The following is a 21,468-nucleotide window of genomic DNA, read 5'->3' as shown; positions in this document are numbered from 1 at the left end:
AGTTCGAGGATAGAATTAATTTTTGGATAGTGAAATATAGAATTGTAAATTTATAATGACAGTACCTTATTGATATTACAGCATAAGGCAATGGCTGCCTCTAATTCTGGAGGATTTTCATGGATCGAAGAAAAATCTAGTATAATACTTGATATCATGACACATCTTTTAATCAGTAAGAAGTTGGATCCATTAGCGGATGGTACGATAGAGATGGTGTTGTCCAAAATAGTAGAATTTAAAGATTTCACAATGTTTCGAGGTATTACAACACAAGATGTAAAGGAACACCTGCTAGAACGTCGGAATATATACATGAGAGTATGTGAACTAGCGAATCATCCTAATGTCATTGGATTCTTACAAAGTTCTTATAAGATATGGATGCGGACAGAGGTGTATGAGATGCACATTAAGGTAACTCTCATTCAGTTCTAATTTCGTCCGTCATTTGGACACCGGTTTGTAATTTTTTTTACAAAAAAGGCACGTCGCCCCCTACCAGGGCGACAGGGGCCTGTCGCCCTCCCCATGGGCGACAGGGGCCCATTTTTAAAATTTCTTGGAACGGTTATATATTTTTAAAATTTTAATTTTTTTAAATATAAAAATGAAAAAAAGGCGAAACCGAGCCCTTCTTCGTTTTTTTAGGTTTGGGCCTACGCTCGCTTGGTGTGTGTGAGTCTACGCGGTTTTTTTATTTTTTTATTTTTCAATTTTATTTTTTATAAAAATATATTTTTGTTTTCAAAATTTACAAGAATATACCCCGGCCACCCCGCTGCCGGGCGGCAGAGGCTTTTCTGCAAAAAGTTTCGCAAAAAAATTACGCCCGGGTCCCTGGAGGACCGGTCGCCCGGCAGCGGGGCGGCCAGGTGGCGGCCACCCGGCAGTGGGACGGCCGGCCCCCCAGGCCACCCGGCTGCGGGGCGACCGCCTCCCCTCCATTATATAAGGGTTTGGCTACCACACACCCCTCATTTGCCTCACTAAAAATCCAGAAAAAAAAGAAAAGAGATGAGGGAGGGAGAGGAGGGGTGAGGGAGAGAGGAGAAGCGGCGAAGCCCTGCCGGATTTTCAAGCCGGCGACTGCAGGTAAATAAAATTTTCTACACTTTACAAATAGATTATGTTGTAATTATTTTTGTTGACACAGTAGATTAGCAATCATTTTAATTATTGTCAGGAGTGATTAGTGGTACATTAAGGATTTTAATTAAGGATTTAGTGGTACTATAGTGGTTAAGGTAAAAATATAGTTTTCAAGTTTAGGTGTAGTTATTTGTAGTGATTAATGTTGATACAGTACATTAGCAATCTAATTAATTAATGTTAGTAGTGATTAGTATTAGATTAAGGATTTAGGTACGGTTATGTATGGATATGTATTTGAACCAGATGGTAGCATGTAACAATATAATTTTATTATGTATGTATGTGTATTTAAATCAGATGGTAGCATGTAACAATATAATTTTATTATGTATGGACATATAGTGTTGTATGATGGTACTATTTAATTTAGATGTGTGTGATTCTATTGCATTGTTTTGATCTTACGTGGTAGGTATGGTCGGGGTTACTCCTGCGTTGCTGGACCCAACAATAGACTCGGGTCACCGGTCCTTCCTTGCTGTGGTTCAGCACCAACAACTCAACGTGCTGCGTCCACATCCACCTGCAGAGTTGGTTCCTGTAGACCCACGATGGGTGCCCAGGTGATATGTCGTCTATTTTCTGTTTTTATCCGTTATACATTTCGTTACATAATGTACTAACGTTTGTGCACTGTATGATGCAGGCTGAGCGAGACAGATCTTCTCACTGTGGGCTCGTCTTGCTGAGAGTGCCTTGGTGAAGCTAGACAGGTCTCTACTTTCAGCTCTCGTTGACAGATGGAGACCTGAGACACACACGTTCCACCTCCCTTGTGGGGAGATGGCACCGACTCTGCAGGACGTTGCGATGCTGCTTGGTCTTCTATCACCGGAAACGCTGTCGGGCCCCGCGTGGTACCTTCTACGTGGCTAGAGGATCTTGAGCAACGTTTTGCAGGTGTTGCGACCACGATTGATCCTGAAGATTTCAATGAGCACCCACAGTCGAAAGGCCCTTCCAAGTCATGGCTCCTACAGTTTCAGGTACAACTTCCTACAAAACGATGTGTTGATATATTTTATGGCTTTGAAATACCCCATGTGTTTCTTATTCTCAATGTTCGTACTTCATTGCAGCCGGATCTATTAGTAGTCGATTCTGAGGAGTACAACGTGACTAGATCACTCGAGGCATACCTGCTGTGGTTGTTTGGGTACATCATGTTCAACAACTCACACGGCCACTGTGCGGATAGGGTGCTTGTGCCCTACGCACAGGAGATCGCCGATGCAGATGAGGATGCCATACCCTAATATAGTTGGGGTTCAGCGGTTCATGCATGCACATATCGTGGACTCTGCAAGGCATCACGGCAGAATGATAGGAATGCTGTCCTAACGGGGTGCCCAATTCTGCTACAGCTTTGGTCTTACGAGAGGATTGCTATCGGTCGTCCCATGATTGACCAGTCACCATACAAGCCGGATATGTACGATGACACGGAGGACGACAGACCCACCATGGGGACTCTCTGGTACTCTCGACAGGTATGGACCCGATAAAAGTTTGTATTCTATGCATACTATGGTCATACATTGTTCTCTCAATACCTTTCTTATGGACACATAATTTTTATTTTTGCAGAAAACATGGGCACATGTACAGACCCGGCGGTCTTATCCTGAGTTTGTTGTGGAATTTGATCGATTGACCCCAGAAGATATTGTGTGGGAGCCATACAGTCCTTCGGCTATAGCCACACGTGCACCGCTTGGGATATCTTCGGTGTGCACACAGGACTAGGGTCTATGGATGACTACCGCAGCTTTAGTGTACGACGTTGTAGTTGAGGCCCACTGCCCAGACAGAGTCATGAGCCAGTTTGGTCAACGCCAGTCTTTCCCTGTGTCTTCAGTGTTGGATCGTGTTCAACGCCACGATCATAGGTAACAAAAGCGTATAAGTTCCCATGTTCTAATAATGTGTAACTAATTTCTATTTAACGTGCAGTTTATCAAGGGCTGGACATCCTTTCTCGACAATGTGGGTCACTAGATTACAACCGTGGGTGGCTGCGTGGGATGATGCAGACGATCAGTTGGCTGAGGATACCGGTCCACGCACTGAGGCTTTCGTTTCAGGCGTACCTGACCTGGTACGAACCGAAGACTCGTTGCCGTTTGACGTATGCTGACATGCATCCACAGCCGCATGTTGCGACTTCGCAGGATGACTATGCACGACATAGGGATGAGGCACTAGCTGGGGCGGTGAGTAAATGTTGACGGCATTTTCGATTTTTTAAGATTTGTGTACTAAGTTTTCTTGGTTGCAGTTCGAAATGTGTAGGTTGCTTGAATTAGATTGCTCACTGAATGTAATGAGGATTCATGACGGGTCTACGATGAGCATGCTGGCGCAACTCGAGGCCTGGACCACTCAACGTGATAGAGCCCGAGGCATCCTTCAGGCCTTTAGCACGCGGACGGAGTACGAGGATTCCTACAGATCGTCACAAGTGTCGACGTCGGTTCCTTGTGGTCCTGCATGGCAGCAGCCTCTCTCATACCACCGACAGTACGAAGGTATGGTGTGATATTTACTGATCCGTATGTTTGTAGGCAGTATTTAAATACGACTCCACACAGGATACTGGTACCTCGTTTCTTAGCCCTATGGAGGGCTAGGTGCCTCGCAAGGGGCTCCATTTCAAGGAACCCAGTTTACCTCTATGACACCAGCTGCAGGGACTTTAGGTAAATATGTGGTGTATAATTTTATTTGCTTATGTTTTATGGTCGAATGCTCATACGTTATTATTTACACTCAGGATCACAACAGTTCACCGGAGCGGGGCCTTCTTCGTATCACCCTATGCCGCCATCAGGAGAATATGAAGGAGCTTCTTCCTATCCACCACCACCACCTCCAACACAGGGTACGTACAATAATTTGTACGGAATTGCATTCACCTATTGAACGTTGCTTAAAGAAAATTTTGTGATCTGTAGGGTGGTCTCAAGACAACGACGGGGCCAACTTCGACGACTTTACACGGTTGTTTGCACCGCCTGCCCAGGACGATGATCCCAGCTTGCATATACCTGTGGCTCTGTTACGCCGTCCTACCAGAGACGTGAGGCCACCGGACCGTCATAACTACCCTACAGATCACGTACACGCACAACATAAGAGTGGTCGGCATGGCAGGGGTGGTTAGTTGTTGCCACTTGTTTCTCTATTGTCATTATGGACCTGTCGTCTTGGTTTTCATATTCCGTACTCAAACTTCGTCTATGCTACCTTGCAATGCAAGCACACTTTTGCTGTACTAATGAACTGTTAGACCATGATATGGTGTAAAAATAGTGTTACGACGAACGAGTATTTTTTCCTGAAATTTTTGAACCAAATGAGGGGGGCAGCCCTTTTAGAAGGGAATGGGAGGTGGTCGCCCCGCAGTCGGGCGGCCAGATCCAGCCGCCCCGCTGCCGGGCGACCGGTCCTCCAGGGAACCGGGCGCAAATTTTCTACAAAATTTTTTGCAGAAAAGCCCCTGCCGCCCGGCAGCAGGGCGGCCGGGGTATATTCCTGTAAATTTTGAAAACAAAAATATATTTTTGTAAAAAATGAAATTGAAAAATAAAAAAATAAAAAAAACCGCGTGAGTCTATTGCGTGGACTTCAAACTTACCGGGCCTTCGAAAAAAGCTACAAAAGTTTCTAAAACTTTTGGGGGAAAGGTCATTTTTGCCTCCTCAACATTGGGTCGAATCTGCTTTTCCTCCCAAGACAATGAAACCGTCCGTCCAACCTCCTCAGACTCGTGAAACCGTTCACATAACCTCCCTTAGCGGTTTGAGGCCGAGGTGGCAGGGGTTTTCTCATTTTCTTTTATTTTTATTTTGACTAGATCTTTGAAAAAAATCATAGTAAAATAGAAAATCTAATTTTATTGAACTTCACATAAGTAGATCTACACAGTGAATATATTATATGGTATACTTTAGTACAAATATTTTTCTGTAACTTTAGATATATGCTTTTTGTAATTAATGTATAGCTACAGTCTCCGTCGTCCAATTATGGTGAATTTTTTATGGTGGGCTAATCATTATATAATTGAGATGTCGTAAAAGTTTTATGATTATTGGATCATGTATGACTGAGTTATTAATTTATCTAGGTTTATCTAAAGATTCGTCAAGATTTCTCTATAGATTTATCTCTAGATTTATATAGATAAATCTATAACTCAATCAAACATGATCTAATAATTATAAATTTTTTACTAAAACTCAACCATATAATGATTAGACTATCATAAAAATTTAAATATACTTGGACGATAGAAACTGTAACTATAAATTAATTACAGAAAAGTATATATCTAAAACTATAGGAAAACTTTGTGCTAAAGTATACCATATAATATGTTCATTGTGTAGATCTACTCATGTGGAGTCCAATAAAATTGGATTTTCTATTTTATAATTATTTTGTGATTTACTATGATTTTTCATGTAAAAAACATAAAAGAAAAGAAGAAAACCCACTGCCACCTCAGCCGCTCAAGGAGGTGTGTGAATGGTTTCATGAGTCTAAGGAGACTGGACGGACGGTTTTATTATCTAGGGAGGAAAAAACAGGATGATTGAATCATGTTTGTTTTCTTCTCGTCGTACATGACATTGTTTAGTCAAAATTTTTGCGGAGAACACCATAGGAAAATGTTGCAGATTTTTTTTCTATTCGGGTGGTGATTTGAAGGAGATGAAAGTAACAGAAATATGGTTGTGATTCTGCAAATGTTGCCGGACAAAGGGTGATTTTATTTTTTTGAAAAAAGGGGACTTTTTCTCAAAACAAATCCAATCTTTTTTTTGGCAGGAAAAACATCCAATCTTTAGGCGGTATAATAAGGCCCTGTATTTTGTTGGGTCAAAAGGGCCCTGTTTCTATAGAATTTTAAATTGCACAAAAAAATGCTCGTTTAATCAAAATGTGAATTTTCCATGGGCCAATCTAATTTACGGTCGATCATAGGGAGAGGCACCTATGATTGATCTTCCTACCATTTTCTTTTTTCCTACTCGAGTAACTTTTTTGTTGTTTTCTGATCAAATTTTAAGAAAAATTAGAGAGAAATGAAAAAAATTGAAGAGGAAAATTTGAAAGAGAAAGTTTTGAGAAAAAATTGAAGCAAAAACTGTTACATCCAAAACAAAAAAAAGTTCAGGTAAAAAAAGTGTTGTAAAAAGCTTTTCCATCAAAAAAAAGTTTTCACTGTACAATTTTTTGAAGAAAAAACAAAAAAAACTACACTGTCCACCACTGGCGGCCGCGCAGATCCGATGGCCCTCCTCGCCGCCGCGCTCCCCTCCCCCACCGTGCTCCGCCTACAGGAGCCGCTAGTCACGCTTCTCCCTCGCATCTGCTTGCCCTCACTGCCGCCTCTCTCCCCCACCAAGCGTCGTTTGCCGCCTCACCGTTGCCATAGCATGCTTAGCCTCCCGTCACCGCCCGCCACTGGGTGAGTAGCTAGTCAGCCCCCCCCCCCCAGCCGCGTCAGGCTCTCGGCGCCAACTGGCGCTAGTGGCCGCCCCCTGCAACCACCTCGAGCACGCCGGTCCAGCTCCCACCAGGATCTATCCAGAGGAAAGAGAAAAAGGGGAAAAAGAAAAGAAAATAGGGTGGGGGAGGCTGCGAGATGACGTGATCTTAGAGGAGTGGGATCCACGTTGTAAGTTGTAGAATTTACAGTCAACTGTAGATTCAGTATTGGAATTTTCCATGCTCGCGTGCTGTCATTGGGTAACTTGTGTGGATTCTACAACGAAGAGCCTAATTTTGTACAGGTAATGAAGTAAGTTTTTCTTTCCAGAAATGCCAAAATGCCAAAATACGCCACGTTATCCTCTGTCTCTATCTCCCAGGCTCCCGGATTGAGATCCTCTGCAGTCGACTGCAGTGACCGACGCGTGGGCCCGACGAGCGTCTGGGCCCACGTGCAGTGACGATGTCACTCTGCAGTCGACTGGAGGGGAGTTGATTCCAGGCTCCCAGCCTCTTCCTTCCAGCAACATGAGAAAAAGGAAATACAACTATACCAGTACATTTCTTATCACTGACTCCGAAGACCAGAGGCCACATCGCAAGCAGCAGGCAGTGGTGAAGCAGATCACGACTTCACCGAAGTCAGCATGGCCGGCGTCCGGCGAGGCATCCATTACTTGGAGTCTACCGTCTGCGTGTCCCCGATCCATTCACCGCTGTCTCCGTAGCCGGCTTGTCGGCGACCTCTTCTCCAGCCTCCAGCGCACCTGCCCACGTCAAACCCAAGGAGCCGTGAGACTACCGGCCGTCTACAATATAAGCCCCGGTCTCGTCCGGTGATCGTCGTCCCAAAACATCGAGCTGCTCAAGACCAAGACGACATCACCCCGCACCAGCAGGAAGCTCAGCCATCTCACAGCGAGCACCGCCCATGGCGTCCACCAACAACACCGCCCACTCCGGCGTGGACTCTGCTGACGAGGTCCTCCACGAATTCGGCATCGTTCGGGTCTACAAGAGCGGCCGCGTCGAGCGGCCCCTTGTGGGCCCGCCCGTTGCGCCGGGCCTCGACGACGCCACCGGCGTCGAGTCCAGGAACGTCCATCTTGGCGCCTACTCCATCCGCCTCTACCTGCCTCCGGCCGCGGTCACCGCCCCCAGCGCCAGGCTCCCGGTCGTCGTGTACGCAGGGGCGGAGAGAGGGGGGCGGACAGGGCCTGGCCCCCCATGAGCCCCAAATTTCCATTACAAATTTAAATTTTGATTAAATTTTTATAGAAATTTGTATGGTAGTCCCCCTAACAATGAAAAAAACAACATCCTGGCTCCGCCCCTGCGTGTACGTCCACGGAGGCGGCTTCGTGGCGGAGTCCGCCGCGTCCCCGGGCTGCCACCGCTTCCTGAACAGGCTCACGGCCGCCTGCCCCGCCCTCGGCGTCTCCGTCGAGTACCGCCTAGTGCCGGAGCACCCGCTCCCGGCGGCCTACGACGACTCCCTCGCCGCGCTCAAGTGGACGCTCTCCGCGGCCGACCCGTGGGTCGCCGCGCACGGCGACCTCCACCGCGTCTTCTTGGCCGGGGACAGCGCCGGCGCCAACATCTGCCACTACCTGGCCGTCCACCCCGACGTCGTCGACGCCTAGACACAGCATCAGGGCCACGGCGGTGGCGCGTGGACGCGGCGGCGGCTGAAGGGCGCCGTGCTAATCCACCCCTGGTTCTGGGGCTCGGAGGCGGTGGGCGGGGAGCCGCGGCACCCCGCGGCGCGCGCCATGGGGGCGCGGCTCTGGCTGTTCGCGTGCCCCGGCGCAACGGCATGGACGACCCGCGGATGAACCCGATGGCGCCCGACAGCAGGCTTGGCGGCTAAACACCGACAGCTGGCGCACCAGGTAGGGGATTCGGCGAGTTCATCAGCGAATTCGATAGTCAATTCCGATGATTCCAACGCCGTGCCTGAGGGCACAACCTTCATTTTCGGCTCCTGGGCCTGCACTGCCAAACCGTAGGGTGGCTACACTAGTCACCTGATCGCCCCCAAGGAGCCGGAGACCCTCGACAACGAGCAAAATCAACTCACCGACTGCTCCGGCAAACTCGGAGAATGCTGGGAACGATCTGGCTCCAACTCGCCTCGGTGAGTCAGGTGAGCCCGGCGTTGTCCCCGATTCTGAGGATTTTCAATTTTCCGAAACACTCGAAAAATACATGGCTTACCTCATGTCAATCAGGCACCCAGGGTCAGCAACTTCGAACTACTTGACGGAGTAGATCGGATCTCGCGGACCATGCATCGAGCTTGCTGAATCCTCTCTTGGGTAATCCAAGACGCATTAAAACCCAGAGGACTTGAGCCCACGACGCACTCGGACGGCCGATATCTTCTCTGGTTTGATCGGAGTTGATTCTACACTCGCTGACTGCATCAAGATGGATGAAGACACTCACCAAACCAGAGATCCCAAGAAGCAGGACACGAAAGCGAAGCCCCGTGGGAAACCCGAGAAGGCTAACCCCCCGACTTGATTGGATGGGAAAGCCTATTTCAGATACCGACCAGGCTAGCTCGTCAATTTCCTCCCACAACAAGACTCCAGAAGCTATCCACTTTTTTGATCCTTTGTTCAATCAAGACTTTGACGAATTCATGGAAAGTCTTGATAATCTTGAACCCTTCGACGACCTCGAAGACTGGTCATACGATGTCGACTTGTTCATGGAGGCAATGTGCCATCCACCCCACATGGCCAACGTCCTCTGGCAGAAAACCAAGCTCAAAAGGCAGAAGGAAAAGTCTTAGCCACATTCGGACGTCCACCGAGAACCCGAAAAGAACAACCCCCGACTCGATCGGATGGGTGACCCTATCTCTGGGTTAGATCGGGTGGCCACAACTAAAACCCCACAAGAATCCAACCGGTCGATATTCAACAAGCGCTAGATTGAAGAACCAGAAGGACTAACACAAATCCAATCCTACAATCACTAGATGAATGAGAACGCTCTGCCTAACAAAGTCTAAGCTCTCGTAGCAAAGTACAACACTCTATATAAATAAGGAGGCCATGGGGTGCCATGGGGTGTTCTGCTGAGAGTTTGGGGGTGGAGTCATTTGGAACCGACGTTGAGGACCAATAAGGAGGCTCCATGTCAAAGGAGAAGGTCGGTGGCGCCAATACTTGGTCGGCCGACCGGGGAGGTCAGCCGACTGGGTTTTGGCTCCGACCGGGTTCATCTTCGGCTCGAAGACTACTAGGTGGACCCTTATGTCGGTTTTGCCAGATTCCACGCTATCCTAGGTCGGGAACATGCTCTAGTGGGCTCATGGATCCATGTGAGGCTGAATGGAGTGCTCTAATTGGTTGATGCCTTTTGCCTTGGATTGAGGAGTGTGTTTCCTTGCTTTTGAGGTATGTTTTCTCCCTTAATTTACCTGCATACAAATATTTAGCAACACTTGTGGAAATGGTTAGTAAGAGCATCTCCAAGAGTTTGCTAAATGAGGTTGGCATCCTAGAAAATTTGAAAAAACAAGAAAATTTCGTCTCCAACAGTTTGGGAAACAAGGTTGGCATTTTTAGGAACTTGGCATTCCTCCCGTCCGCACGCGCATCTTTACGCGCGCGTATTCTGCTGCGTATCAGAGTATCGCGCACCCGCCCTGGACTTCCCGCGCGGTCCAGGAAATTTCCTTGCCTCGGTCGCGATTTTTTCCCCTAGCTGCGACCGTCATCCTCATTGCCAAGGCTGCCTCCTCCCCAGCAGATCCCGATGCCTACGGGTCTCAGGTTCGTTCTTCCTCTTCTCTAATCCTTTTTCCCGATCAGTTCCTCGATCTGGCCGCCTCCTCCTCGTTTTTTCTCCTTGGCCGCTATTTGTAATCATGGTGGCGCCCTTGATCTGGTAGTCAATATAGGGTTCATGGTGGTCGGGGTACTGATAGAAGAAGTTGTCCTCGCCGATGGCCTCCTCGTCCATGAGGAGGCGGGCAATGTAGGGGAGCACCATGTCGTCGAAGGCGGCAGGGTCGTCATGGGGAGGCGTGGGCAGCAGGTCCAGGAAGACGGAGGGGGATGGTGGGTCCGAGTGGACGAAGAGGAATTCCTCTGGCGCGGCGGCCATGGCCGAGGACAGAGCAAAGCTCTTCCTCCTCGTAACTTGCTAGCTGGTGTATGTCAACAACCAATGGCAAACGGAGTGTCGAGGCAATTGCCGGCGGCTCCCTTTCCCCATGGGAAAAAAACAATACACCAGTTCATTAATTTTTCAGTCTCTCTCAGCAGAGAGCAGAGCACTCATGATCCAATCTCTCTGGAAAACGATGATAGGCTAGAAATCTTTTTAAAAGAAAAGGGAAAGTGACACTGATGGATGGCCACCCAACATGAACAATTATATTCATATACATCCCGCTTTCAGCTAATTAAACTGAACATATATATGGATCAATCAACTGAACATATATATGGATCAATCATTGATCAAACTAGCCTGGCGTGTACCATCTCTCCAGACAGAAGCAACAAAAGGAGGATGTATAGTGAAATGCCACAGGATCCCACTTTGGCATTGGAATAAATATGCACAATTTGAGAAGCTGAGAATATCACGTAGTCATCGTCATCGGATGATGAATCATCCAATTCTTTTTGAACAAGGGATCTCTTCAAAGGCATGACCCCTAGTCGGCAGTACAGATATCAAAACACTAGATCACACAACGAAATATGATTGCCGGCTGGAGGCAGGAGATCAAGACGATTTTCTATAAAGAACGAGATCAATCGGCGTTGGAGTAGATGATTGCCTGATGGGAGGAGCAGATGCTGACCTGATGGGAGGAGGAGATGGCCGGCCGGAGTAGATGATGGCCACCGGCGCGTTGGAGTCTGTGGCTCCTGATCAGGCGACAGGAAGACGGCGTGGCGCGCGGTGCAAGACGGAATGGTGACGGGAGGAACGACGACGGGAGGAACGGCAATTTTTGTGGGCCTATTTTTTGTTTTTACCAAGCCCAAATGGCAAACTCTTGGAGATAGCCTTCTTTTTAACTTGGCATATATTTTAGCAAGTTGCCAAATCACAAGATTTAACAAGTTAATTTTGGCAAACTCTTTGAGATGCTCTAATAAACCCATACCACTAGGTTGATATTTATCTTTTAAGCATTTATGCAGAATTTGACAGCCTAAAATTGGTATTTAAGAGCTGTCACCTTTTATTCAGATTTCTAGAAGAATAACTTTGCTACAGGATATGACACGACAAGTAGGTAAGATGCTGAGGTGATTTTCTGATCAATAATCTGATTTGTCCTGCTTTGCTAGGGACGAGCAATGGATAGCTTGGGGGATTTTGCTCACGCGTTGACACCCAACATGCCTCACATGGATACATATCTGGAATAATATCAAAACCCAACATGCCTTAGAAAAATATGCAATGTTGAAAATTGAGCAGAAATGAAGGCTATAAGCACCCTATGATCCAAGGCAAAACATGTTGACCAATCAGAACACAGGATTCAGGCTCACATGGATCAAAAGGCCCACCAATAGGTGCAACCGACTTAGGACAAGGCCGGCGCACCCACAACTGTCATAAGGGCCCACTTACCAGCCACTCAGCGAAGGCTGAGGTCGATGGGCTACCTGGCTCAATTGGCCGACCGACCTGGTCGGTTGAGCTAGGCTCGGCTCCACCGACTTACCTCTTGGACGTGGCGATTCCCTATTGGTACTAGACATTGGTTCAAAGGTGCTAGAGTCGCATCCTCGGCCGAGAACCCCATGGCTCCCACCTATAAATATGAGGTGGGGTCTCAAATGAAGACACACCACAAGTGCTCAAGTGCACATTATTCTCTTTCTTAGTCCATATGCTAGTGGAGTTTAGGCTAAATTAGCTAGTCTTCGGGTTCTGAGGTTGGAAGTTTCAGTATGGGTTTAGCTCCTACTTTCCTTTGTAACTCTCGATTATTTGTAATAGACTTATCTTATAGTTATTTATATTTACATGACTTATACTCTGCAGTGTTAGACATATACTTCATGATTAGTTTGTATTTATAGTTTATGCTTTGCATGATTAGACAATTAGCTTTAGTACACCGGTACCCGTTCTAGTATTTGAATGTTTGCTCTATTATTATGTATGTCCATCTCGGGGGTGAAGACTCTGAGCGGGATACTAGAGTGTCACTTATTAATATAGACATGGTGTCTGGGTTAATCAAGTGTTGTTGGATGTCACACTTTTCCATGGTTTGTGGAGGTAGCCAGCAGATGGTGACAGCCATATTTTGGTCATCGTAATCCTCCATGTTCTGTTAGGGGATAGGAGGTCCATAAAATACAGTGATGAGCTAGACAATCTTATCTATCAGTTATGAGTGGTCTCCCGGTAGTATCTGGATGTCTAGAGCTAGGACAGTCATGTGTATGGTATAAATGCGTAGTATGAGCTGTATAATTAACTAGAGTACATAAAACCCGGATAGCTAACTTCTTCCTTTCTCCCTGTCTTAGGATTAACTTAACTTGAGTTTGAGCGTGAAACATGCGTGTCACACTACCTCTTATTCATTATTTATCTTACCCCTATTTATACTATTGAATATCCAAGCAAGAATTATTGATTATCTATTTATTAACCGCTGCCTTTACTGTGAAAATATAAATGACAACTCTGATTTACTCTCGGGTAAAATGCTATAATGGTATTCCGTGAGCTTGTAGATTTATTCGTAACATACAAAATACCACCTTTGGTGTTTGCGGGTGCCGCTGGTAAACAGCAACATCAGTCTCAGTGGAAGTTTCATTATCATTAAATAACATACCACATCGGTAGTTTTATTGACTTGGCGATGTTATTCCGAGGAGCGACGAGAGAGAGTTTTAGGAGTTTATCTCATAAAACCCAGCTAACACAACTATCATGTTCTCAGTTTTGGTAACTGTGCAAAAAAATTATGCACTAATGGCAACGAGTAATATCCACGTGGACGTATACTCTAGGTATCCATACCTGTGAGATGAAATTCAAGGCTGCATCTGCACCCGCTACCGACAACCGGGTAGAAAATCATGCCCGTGACCACTATCCGCAAGTACAACATGCTTGTCTGCCCGCAAGATAAGGGCGTCTCCAGCGGTCGACTATTTGCCGGCTATTTAATTTTTTTAATCGATGAAAAATTGCCGCACAGTGGCCACTAGCGCTTTGTTCGTCGCTAGCTCGCACACTCGCCGAACTGCTGGAGACGCCCTAAGCATATTCTTGACATCGATGAGCAGGAGTCCTAGTGGTCTTGGCGTCTCAACGGTCGTGGGAATCTCAGCGATGGTGGACCTAAGGGTGGGAATGTGGAAATGATTATCCGAATTTTTTGCATCCGTATCCGTATCCACACCTAATATGGATATCCGTATCCGTATCCGATTGTAATGTGGTACTAAAGTGGATATATTTGAATTCGTTTTGCCTCATTTTTCTCAATCCGATTCCACATCCGTATTCGACAATATCCGCAACATCCGTATTCGAATAAGAATGAGCACATAAGAAACTATTAAAAAATTATATATACAACTAATGATTAGTGATATATTAATTTTAATATTAGTAATAATGTATTTAATGGAACTATTTAAGAGTGATCATGAATAAATGACATGTGCTACTAGGTTTAATATTACTAATGATATATAAAGATTAAGTTTCATTAATTTCAATTTAATTAACTATATTTTGATATGGATAATCATATTGATTTTAGTTTACTTTGGTTTATCCACTTATTGATAAAATTATAAATATACTTTATTCCAATTATTCTTTATAACTATTGATATTTCCAATAAATATTTATTCATTTAATATTTCAATATTTATGGATAAATATGTTTTGATGAGATGTCTTTTTCTTAACTACAACAGTTACATACTTTAATTCTTATTGTATAATGACTTAGCGATACCTTCGAAATATGTTTATAATGAATAAAACAAACGAATATAACTATGTTCTAAATCAAGTAAATATCCGAATCCGAATCCGAATTCGAGACATCCGTTTTGCTTCGTATCCGACAACATCCGAATCCGTATCTGTATCCGAATTAAAATGTGGTAAAAAATACTATCCGAATTCGATTTCATGCGTATCCGATCTGATTCTATCCTTAGGTGGACCTGTGGGTTGTGGGCTCGAGGCGGCAGATCCGGCGGCGGCAGGCTGGGTACGAGCTTGGGGTGGCCAGTGGTAAGCACGGGGTGACAGGCTAGTGTCGGGCGCGGGAACCGCTAGCCCACGACCGAAGAGGCTGCCGGGCACGGGCGTGGGCACGACGCACGGAGGCCTAGGCAACGCCTTCCAAGTGCGGACGGGCAAGTACGGTGCACGGTGCGCCAGTGCGGCGGCCTCCAGTTGCGACGTGCGGGCACGGCGCACAGGGCGCTTGGGCTGGCGCATGGGACGGTTGTGACTGGTGGACTGGAAGCCGGCAACGTCTGTCAGACGGCAGTGCTCACCAAGAAGGAATGGGGGAGGGGAGTGGATGGGGAATTGGGTGTGGTGGTGGCGCACACAAGGATGGAAGGTGTGGCGGCCGGGTCTAAAAGGAGAATAAGGCCGTGTTTAGATAGAACTTAAAAAAATTTTGCGATGGAATTTTATTAATTTGAAGTATTAAATGAAGTCTATTTACAAAACTTTTTACGCAGATTGGTTGTAAATCACGAGACGAATCTAATGATACTAATTAATCCATAATTAGCGGATGGTTACTGTAACATCACTGTTGCAAATCATGGATTAAGTAGGCTCATTAGATTCGTCTCGTGATTTACAGCCCGTCCATATAAAAAATTTTGTAAATAGACTTCATTTAGTGCTCCATGCATGTGTCAAAACATTCGATGTGACTTTTTTTTATGTTTACGGGGTTTACGGGTACAGATCTAAACATAACCTAAGGATGTGATGGGGTTGAAACCCTAACTTGAGTTTATGTATTCAGTATTGGACCCTCGTATCAGCGAGCTTGTGTATCTGGATACTATTTTTTTATGGCCGCGAGCAAATATTCATTGTGTTTAATATCATGCCCATACCTATATACATGGCCTCACATCGGGACTCGTATCTGCACTGGTCAGGTTTACTATCCGGGCATATGGATAATTTTCGTCTGGTGCCATCTTTAGAGCTTATTCGATTAATCCCCTCCATAATGGGATTGGAAGGAATAAGAGGGCATTGAGGAAGATTTTGACTCGTTGGGGATTTAATCTCTCAAATCCCCTCCAAATTCCTTCAGTCTCCTACAAACCGAACAATTTTGGCTTTTTTGGTTACTCTATTCGATTGGCTGTGGCCGGTGACTGATGGTGATTTGTTGTGAGAGAAAAATATTATTAGCTGGCTGGTGGCTGGTGCTGATTTGGTGTGAGAGATAGCACTGCTAGTTGGTTGGCTGACAAGCCAGCCGAATAGAGTCATATGATTTATTTCTGACCGGAAATAATAGATACAATAAAAACTAATGATGGTTAATTTTTTATCTATTATAAATTTATTTTATTGTAATTAGTTCGCGATTCTGAATAAACCTCGATACTGTTTATCATATCCCGAAATAAATGTTTTTTTTTGAAAGGATCCCGGAATAAATGTTATGTAACCGAAGAAACCCTACTCAGAACTATTTCTCCCTCCCGCCCTCCGCCGACGCCGCCGCTCTCTCTCCCTCCCTGCTCCTTCACTCTTCCATCTCATCACCAACCCCCAGCCGAGCTCGCAAATGCTCTCTGCCACCATCGCCGCGCACCCCGCCGCCGCCATAACCCTGCGGCAACGGCACTCGCTCCGCCCTCTCCAGCGACTCCGTGTTCCCATCGGCGCGGCGCCGCCGAGGCGGCGGATGGCAACGGCGAGGCCCTTAGTGGTCAAGGCCCTAGCTAGCCAGGGCGTCCCCGCGGTGCCCCCCAAGCTCTCCTTTCCGATACTGGTACCGTTGCTTGGTTTGGTTCTGTGTTGGTTGCGGGTTGATGGTTCTGTTATGTTTCACTGAAGTATGTTATAATCTCGTGTTGGGATTGGAAGGGTAGGACAGAATGGTAAAGTAGTGGGCCAAATTATGACTTGGAGTTTGTCATTGCGTTATAGGGGATGATTTGTTCTAGTTCCGACAATATTTGATATAGTTACTGCTTCTTCAGATAACGAACTGTATGTATTTTTAGTGAATTGGTGGAGTAGTAAGGTAGCAAACTGTATACTGCATTCAGGATTTCAGCACTATACATTGTGAGGCAATATTTTCACCGAGCCGATGTAAGTAATTTGATCCATACATAGTTGGTTGAATTATGCTTAAAGAAATTATGCAAACATCCCTTAGAATTCTCACTGAGACGGATACAAAATCTTCAAACTAATCACAACTGCTTAGTTTGATGGAACTTTGTTGCACCTGTAACTCTTTGAATGATTGCTAATTGCTATTTATATGTGAGAATTTTGATTGTTTCCTTATCCGCAACTGTTTAGCTGTTTTTTTTGTATTCAACTGTTTAGCTGTTGATAGGTAATATCTCATAGTTCATTTTCATTTTGGCCATTGGTAGTCAGTCAGTCAGTTTTTTTTCTATAGGTAACATTTGGATGAGAAGTGGTACTTGGATGATACCAGATCTGTGTTAGTATTACATGGTGCTAACATATGGCCTTTTACTCTGTCGATGTCATTGTAGGACATACAACATCTGTTTTCATCCTCTTGGTTAATTCTCCTACATACAGTGCTGAATTCTTGAACCTATGCAGAAGCCTTTTTCTAAATAAAAAATTGATGTACCTTGCCCATATTCTGTTCTCAGGCCTTTAAGAATGAAGTATTGTAAAATTTTTCCTTATAAAGTTTCAGAAAGGAAAGCTTTATTTAATTACTTTGTCAAGATATACTTGAGTTTGCAGACAAACTAGAGATTAATTGTTCATCAAATTACTTCCAGCGATTAGGGTTTCAGTAAAGCACGTCAACTTTCTAGTACATTCCACATGGCTTGAGATGCATGCGGTACTGTGTTCTCGCAACTGCATTTCACTTAGTATAGCTCTATTATCTGTACAGGTGAATAGTTGTACTGGAAAAATGGGGAAGGCTGTGGCAGAAGCAGCTGTATCAGCCGGTCTTCAGTTAGTTCCGGTATCATTCAGTGCCATGGAAGTCCCTGATGGAAGACTTGAAATCTGCGACAGAGAAATTCAAATTCATGACCCTTCTGAAAGTGAAAAAATTCTCCCTTCCATTATTGAAGAGTACCCAGATCTCATAGTCGTCGATTACACTGTTCCTGATGCTGTCAATGGTGCGTGTATTAGTAATCACTATTGGCAGTGTCTTTTTCTTCTTGGTTAATATGCTCATGGATTTTTTTGTCCATAGTCATTTCTAGATTTCTTATGCTTAACTGCGTTCCTATGTGCAAAAAATGGTGCTGGACTCCTGGTTCACTAAATCTTATATTATCTGTCCAAATATGATATTGTGAAAATCCTTGAGAAATGCGATTGTTCTAATTAACTGGTATGTTTTGGTTATGCCTATATGAATGTATTCTGTTGCCATTGCATGGTTATGCCTAAATGTTCTTTATTCATTTATTATTGTTCGCTATTCTAACTGCTGTTGATGTTTATTTGGTATGCAGCCAATGCTGAACTCTATTGCAAATTGGGCTTGCCATTTGTAATGGGCACGACAGGTGGAAATAGGCAACTGCTGCACAAAACCGTGCAGGATGCAAATATTTATGCTGTGATATCCCCACAGATGGGAAAGCAGGTATAATTATTATCATAATGTGGTGAATACTTATTATCATCATCAGGTGGTCGAACAGTTCTCAATATAACCTCTTCATGTTTTAGGTCGTTGCTTTTCTTGCTGCCATGGAAATCATGGCAGAGCAATTCCCTGGTGCATTTTCAGGTTACAAACTGGAGGTAATAGTTTGATATGTGCCCTGGAAAGACTGCATTGCTTACTGTATTCTTTGTTCCAACACTAAAGCTTGAGTATTTGTGTTCACTGTGCTAAAATGATTTTTGTTCCACAATTGCATATTATAATTTGCTTATAATAAAGTGCGAAGGTATCATCAAAGACCAAAATGCCTACTACGGTTCTTGGCTTTGTGATTTTCCAGATGAAGCAGAATGTTCAAGACTAAAAGAACCTAGTAGCAAATGCAGTGGAAAAGCTACCAAAGGGGAAAAGGCCATTGTAGTAAAACTGGACCACAATTGTGGGGACATAGACGCACCTATGCAGATTACTAATTGAAGTTTATAAATGCTCAACATTTAGTTCAATATTGATATGCTAATGAATTAACCTTTTGAAGGTAATTAGAGTCAAACATACCCAACTGTAGCCACCTGAGTAAGTTGAGCTCATGGTAGTGAGTCTTTTTTTGTTCTCCTTGCTTATTCTATTAGATTTAAACGTCAGCAGCAGATCCAGAATTGTTGGGGTGCATCTCAGCTGCAATGCCCTAGATTTTCCAAACTGTTAAAATTCTTTGGAAAAAAACTCAGATGTCTTAAAAATTATAACAAATTCATATGTTTTATATGAGGTAATGTGCTTTACCTGACAGAAGTATCATTCCATTGTTTGAATTGTTTCTGACTATGGTACACGCCCTGTCTTTTGTGCATTTTGTAAAACTCTTTCAACCTTCCATCACTTATAACTCTTATAGGTGCACATACCTATCAAATTGAGCATTTCCATGAAGCAGACAAAAGGTCAACCCTTTTAGCACAAAAAATGTCCTGTATGACAAGATGTGTACAACTGGTTGAGATAACCCATACTTTGTTGGTTTTCTGATTTATCTGACTGTCTCTATTTCTAATTGTAGTTATTTTTTATTGAACAATGATGATTGTCAAAAGCACCATATTAACATGGTCTCTGGCTAATCATTTTTTTCGTCTAATTGGCACACCTCTGCAGGTCATGGAGTCTCATCAAGCAACAAAGTTGGACGTTTCTGGAACTGCCAAAGCTGTTATCTCTTGCTTTCAGAAGTTGGGTGTATCATTTGACATGGATGAGGTATTATTTGAAGGAAAGAATTTTTAGTCAATCAATTATCATGTTTGTTTTCCCCCATGAAAAACTTGTGATGTTTCTCTTCAAACGATTTTATTATGAACTTTGGATGATTATCGTTTGTTTTTTATGTTTATAGGACAGCTGCAAGTCTGTAAGCATCATGCACTCCGAATTTTAAAAAAAAAACTCGGCCGGGTGGGGAAAGACCGCCCCACCGGTATTAGCTAAGAGAAGACTCGGCTTCCCCGACCGAGAAAATCCCCGAACCCTGGCCCCGCCCTGACACTGGGAGACGTAACCCCTGGGAACTACCTGACTGGGCCATGTAAGGGTCCTCAGGCCGACCTGGGCCATCTCACAACCAGTGCTTTGGCACACGGGGCCAGCGAGGGGATTTTTTTACCCTCAGCCTGAAATTCGCTCCCACGGGGAGTCGAACTCAGGACCTGAGGGGTGCCGCCGGAGTGACTAACCAACTGGGCTAGCATCCTTTGGCCACTCCGAATTTTAGATTGAGCTGAATTGGACATTTTGATCCATATGTATCTGTTACTAGTCACTGTTAGTGAATGGGCTAATGGCATGTAGATTTATTCTTTCTTTTACATGTAGACTTCAAGTTTGAAGTTCCAATCGACAATCTAGAAAATTGTCATTATGGTTCCGATTTAATCCACCATGTTATTTTATTTGTCTGAGGTTGAGTATCATCCCATATTCCTGTATCTGGCCTTTGTTTGAGTGAAGTTTAACTTCTGATGTAGATAGTATTTTCTGCAGATGTTTATTTGTTCTTTCTAATGGATCAGTCCGGGCTTAGTATATAGTGAAGAATGTATGTTCCTCTTGCAGGATTACTTTTCTGACACTCCTACCTATGGATGTTGCAGGTAAAACTAGTAAGGGATCCTGAGGAGCAGGTTAACGTGGTTGGTGTCCCAGCAGAGCATCTTGCAGGTCATGCATTCCACATGTACCATCTCACTTCACCTGATGGGACGTAAGCTCCTTATCCCTTTTCTAGGACCTTGCTTAGCACATGATGTACAGGGCTAAGTTACCATTGTGGTTGCAGAGTTTCATTTGAGTTTCAGCACAATGTATGTGGCCGATCAATATACGCAGAAGGAACTGTTGATGCTGCTATGTTTCTTTACACAAAGGTGTGAGTTCTAAACGCTTTGTGATTTTTTGATATTCCTATTCTCCCAGCTTTTCGCCTGAGGCAGGTACAAATTGACTTACCACATGATTGCAGATACAATCTGGAGCGAGCAAGAAACTGTATGACATGATTGATGTCTTGAGAGAGGGCAACATGAGATGAGATGAGACCTGTGCAGGCGATAGATGTATGCTTATGTGGCCCCAATTCACAAGCTGAAATTCCATCGTGAATTTGGTTGCCTTTCCGATGCACCCACCCTGTGTATGGTAATGCTCAGAAGTAATAATTTTTGTATTAGGCACTTTTCAGTTTCGGTTTAGCATCTTCCTTTAGAGGACAAAACGTAGTGGTTAGGTGCTTGAATAAATGGATGTTTCTGCTTGAATGGTGCCCCTGGTGCCTAGATATCTGGCATGACTGCTTCTGCTTTTCCTGGTATCCTCTGCATAGGAGACTAGCAATTATGACACTTGCAAAGTTGCAATATTTCTCCTTGTCGCTGTGCTGAGGTCT

General features: G+C 44.6%; 1 protein-coding gene and 1 pseudogene across 1 annotated transcript; both read left to right on the top strand.

Annotated features, from left to right (window-relative positions):
• The first annotated feature begins 7,585 nt into the window (after positions 1-7,585).
• Positions 7,586-8,524, top strand: LOC120653469 (annotated as a pseudogene).
• A 7,832-nt stretch (positions 8,525-16,356) lies between these two features.
• LOC120655672 (probable 4-hydroxy-tetrahydrodipicolinate reductase 1, chloroplastic) lies at positions 16,357-21,449 on the top strand. The gene is made up of 8 exons (XM_039933616.1): positions 16,357-16,667; positions 17,793-18,030; positions 18,373-18,506; positions 18,593-18,667; positions 19,686-19,787; positions 20,678-20,787; positions 20,863-20,950; positions 21,046-21,449. Exons 1-8 carry the CDS (start codon positions 16,461-16,463, stop codon positions 21,112-21,114), a joined length of 1,023 nt encoding a protein of 340 aa, XP_039789550.1. The 5' UTR covers positions 16,357-16,460; the 3' UTR covers positions 21,115-21,449.
• The last annotated feature ends 19 nt before the right edge of the window (positions 21,450-21,468 follow it).

This window comes from Panicum virgatum, chromosome 1N (assembly GCF_016808335.1).
Source record: "Panicum virgatum strain AP13 chromosome 1N, P.virgatum_v5, whole genome shotgun sequence".
In the NCBI taxonomy this organism is placed as follows: domain Eukaryota; kingdom Viridiplantae; phylum Streptophyta; class Magnoliopsida; order Poales; family Poaceae; genus Panicum; species Panicum virgatum.
Note: the sequence above shows the minus strand (reverse complement) of the source record. Positions and strands in the feature narration are given on the sequence as shown.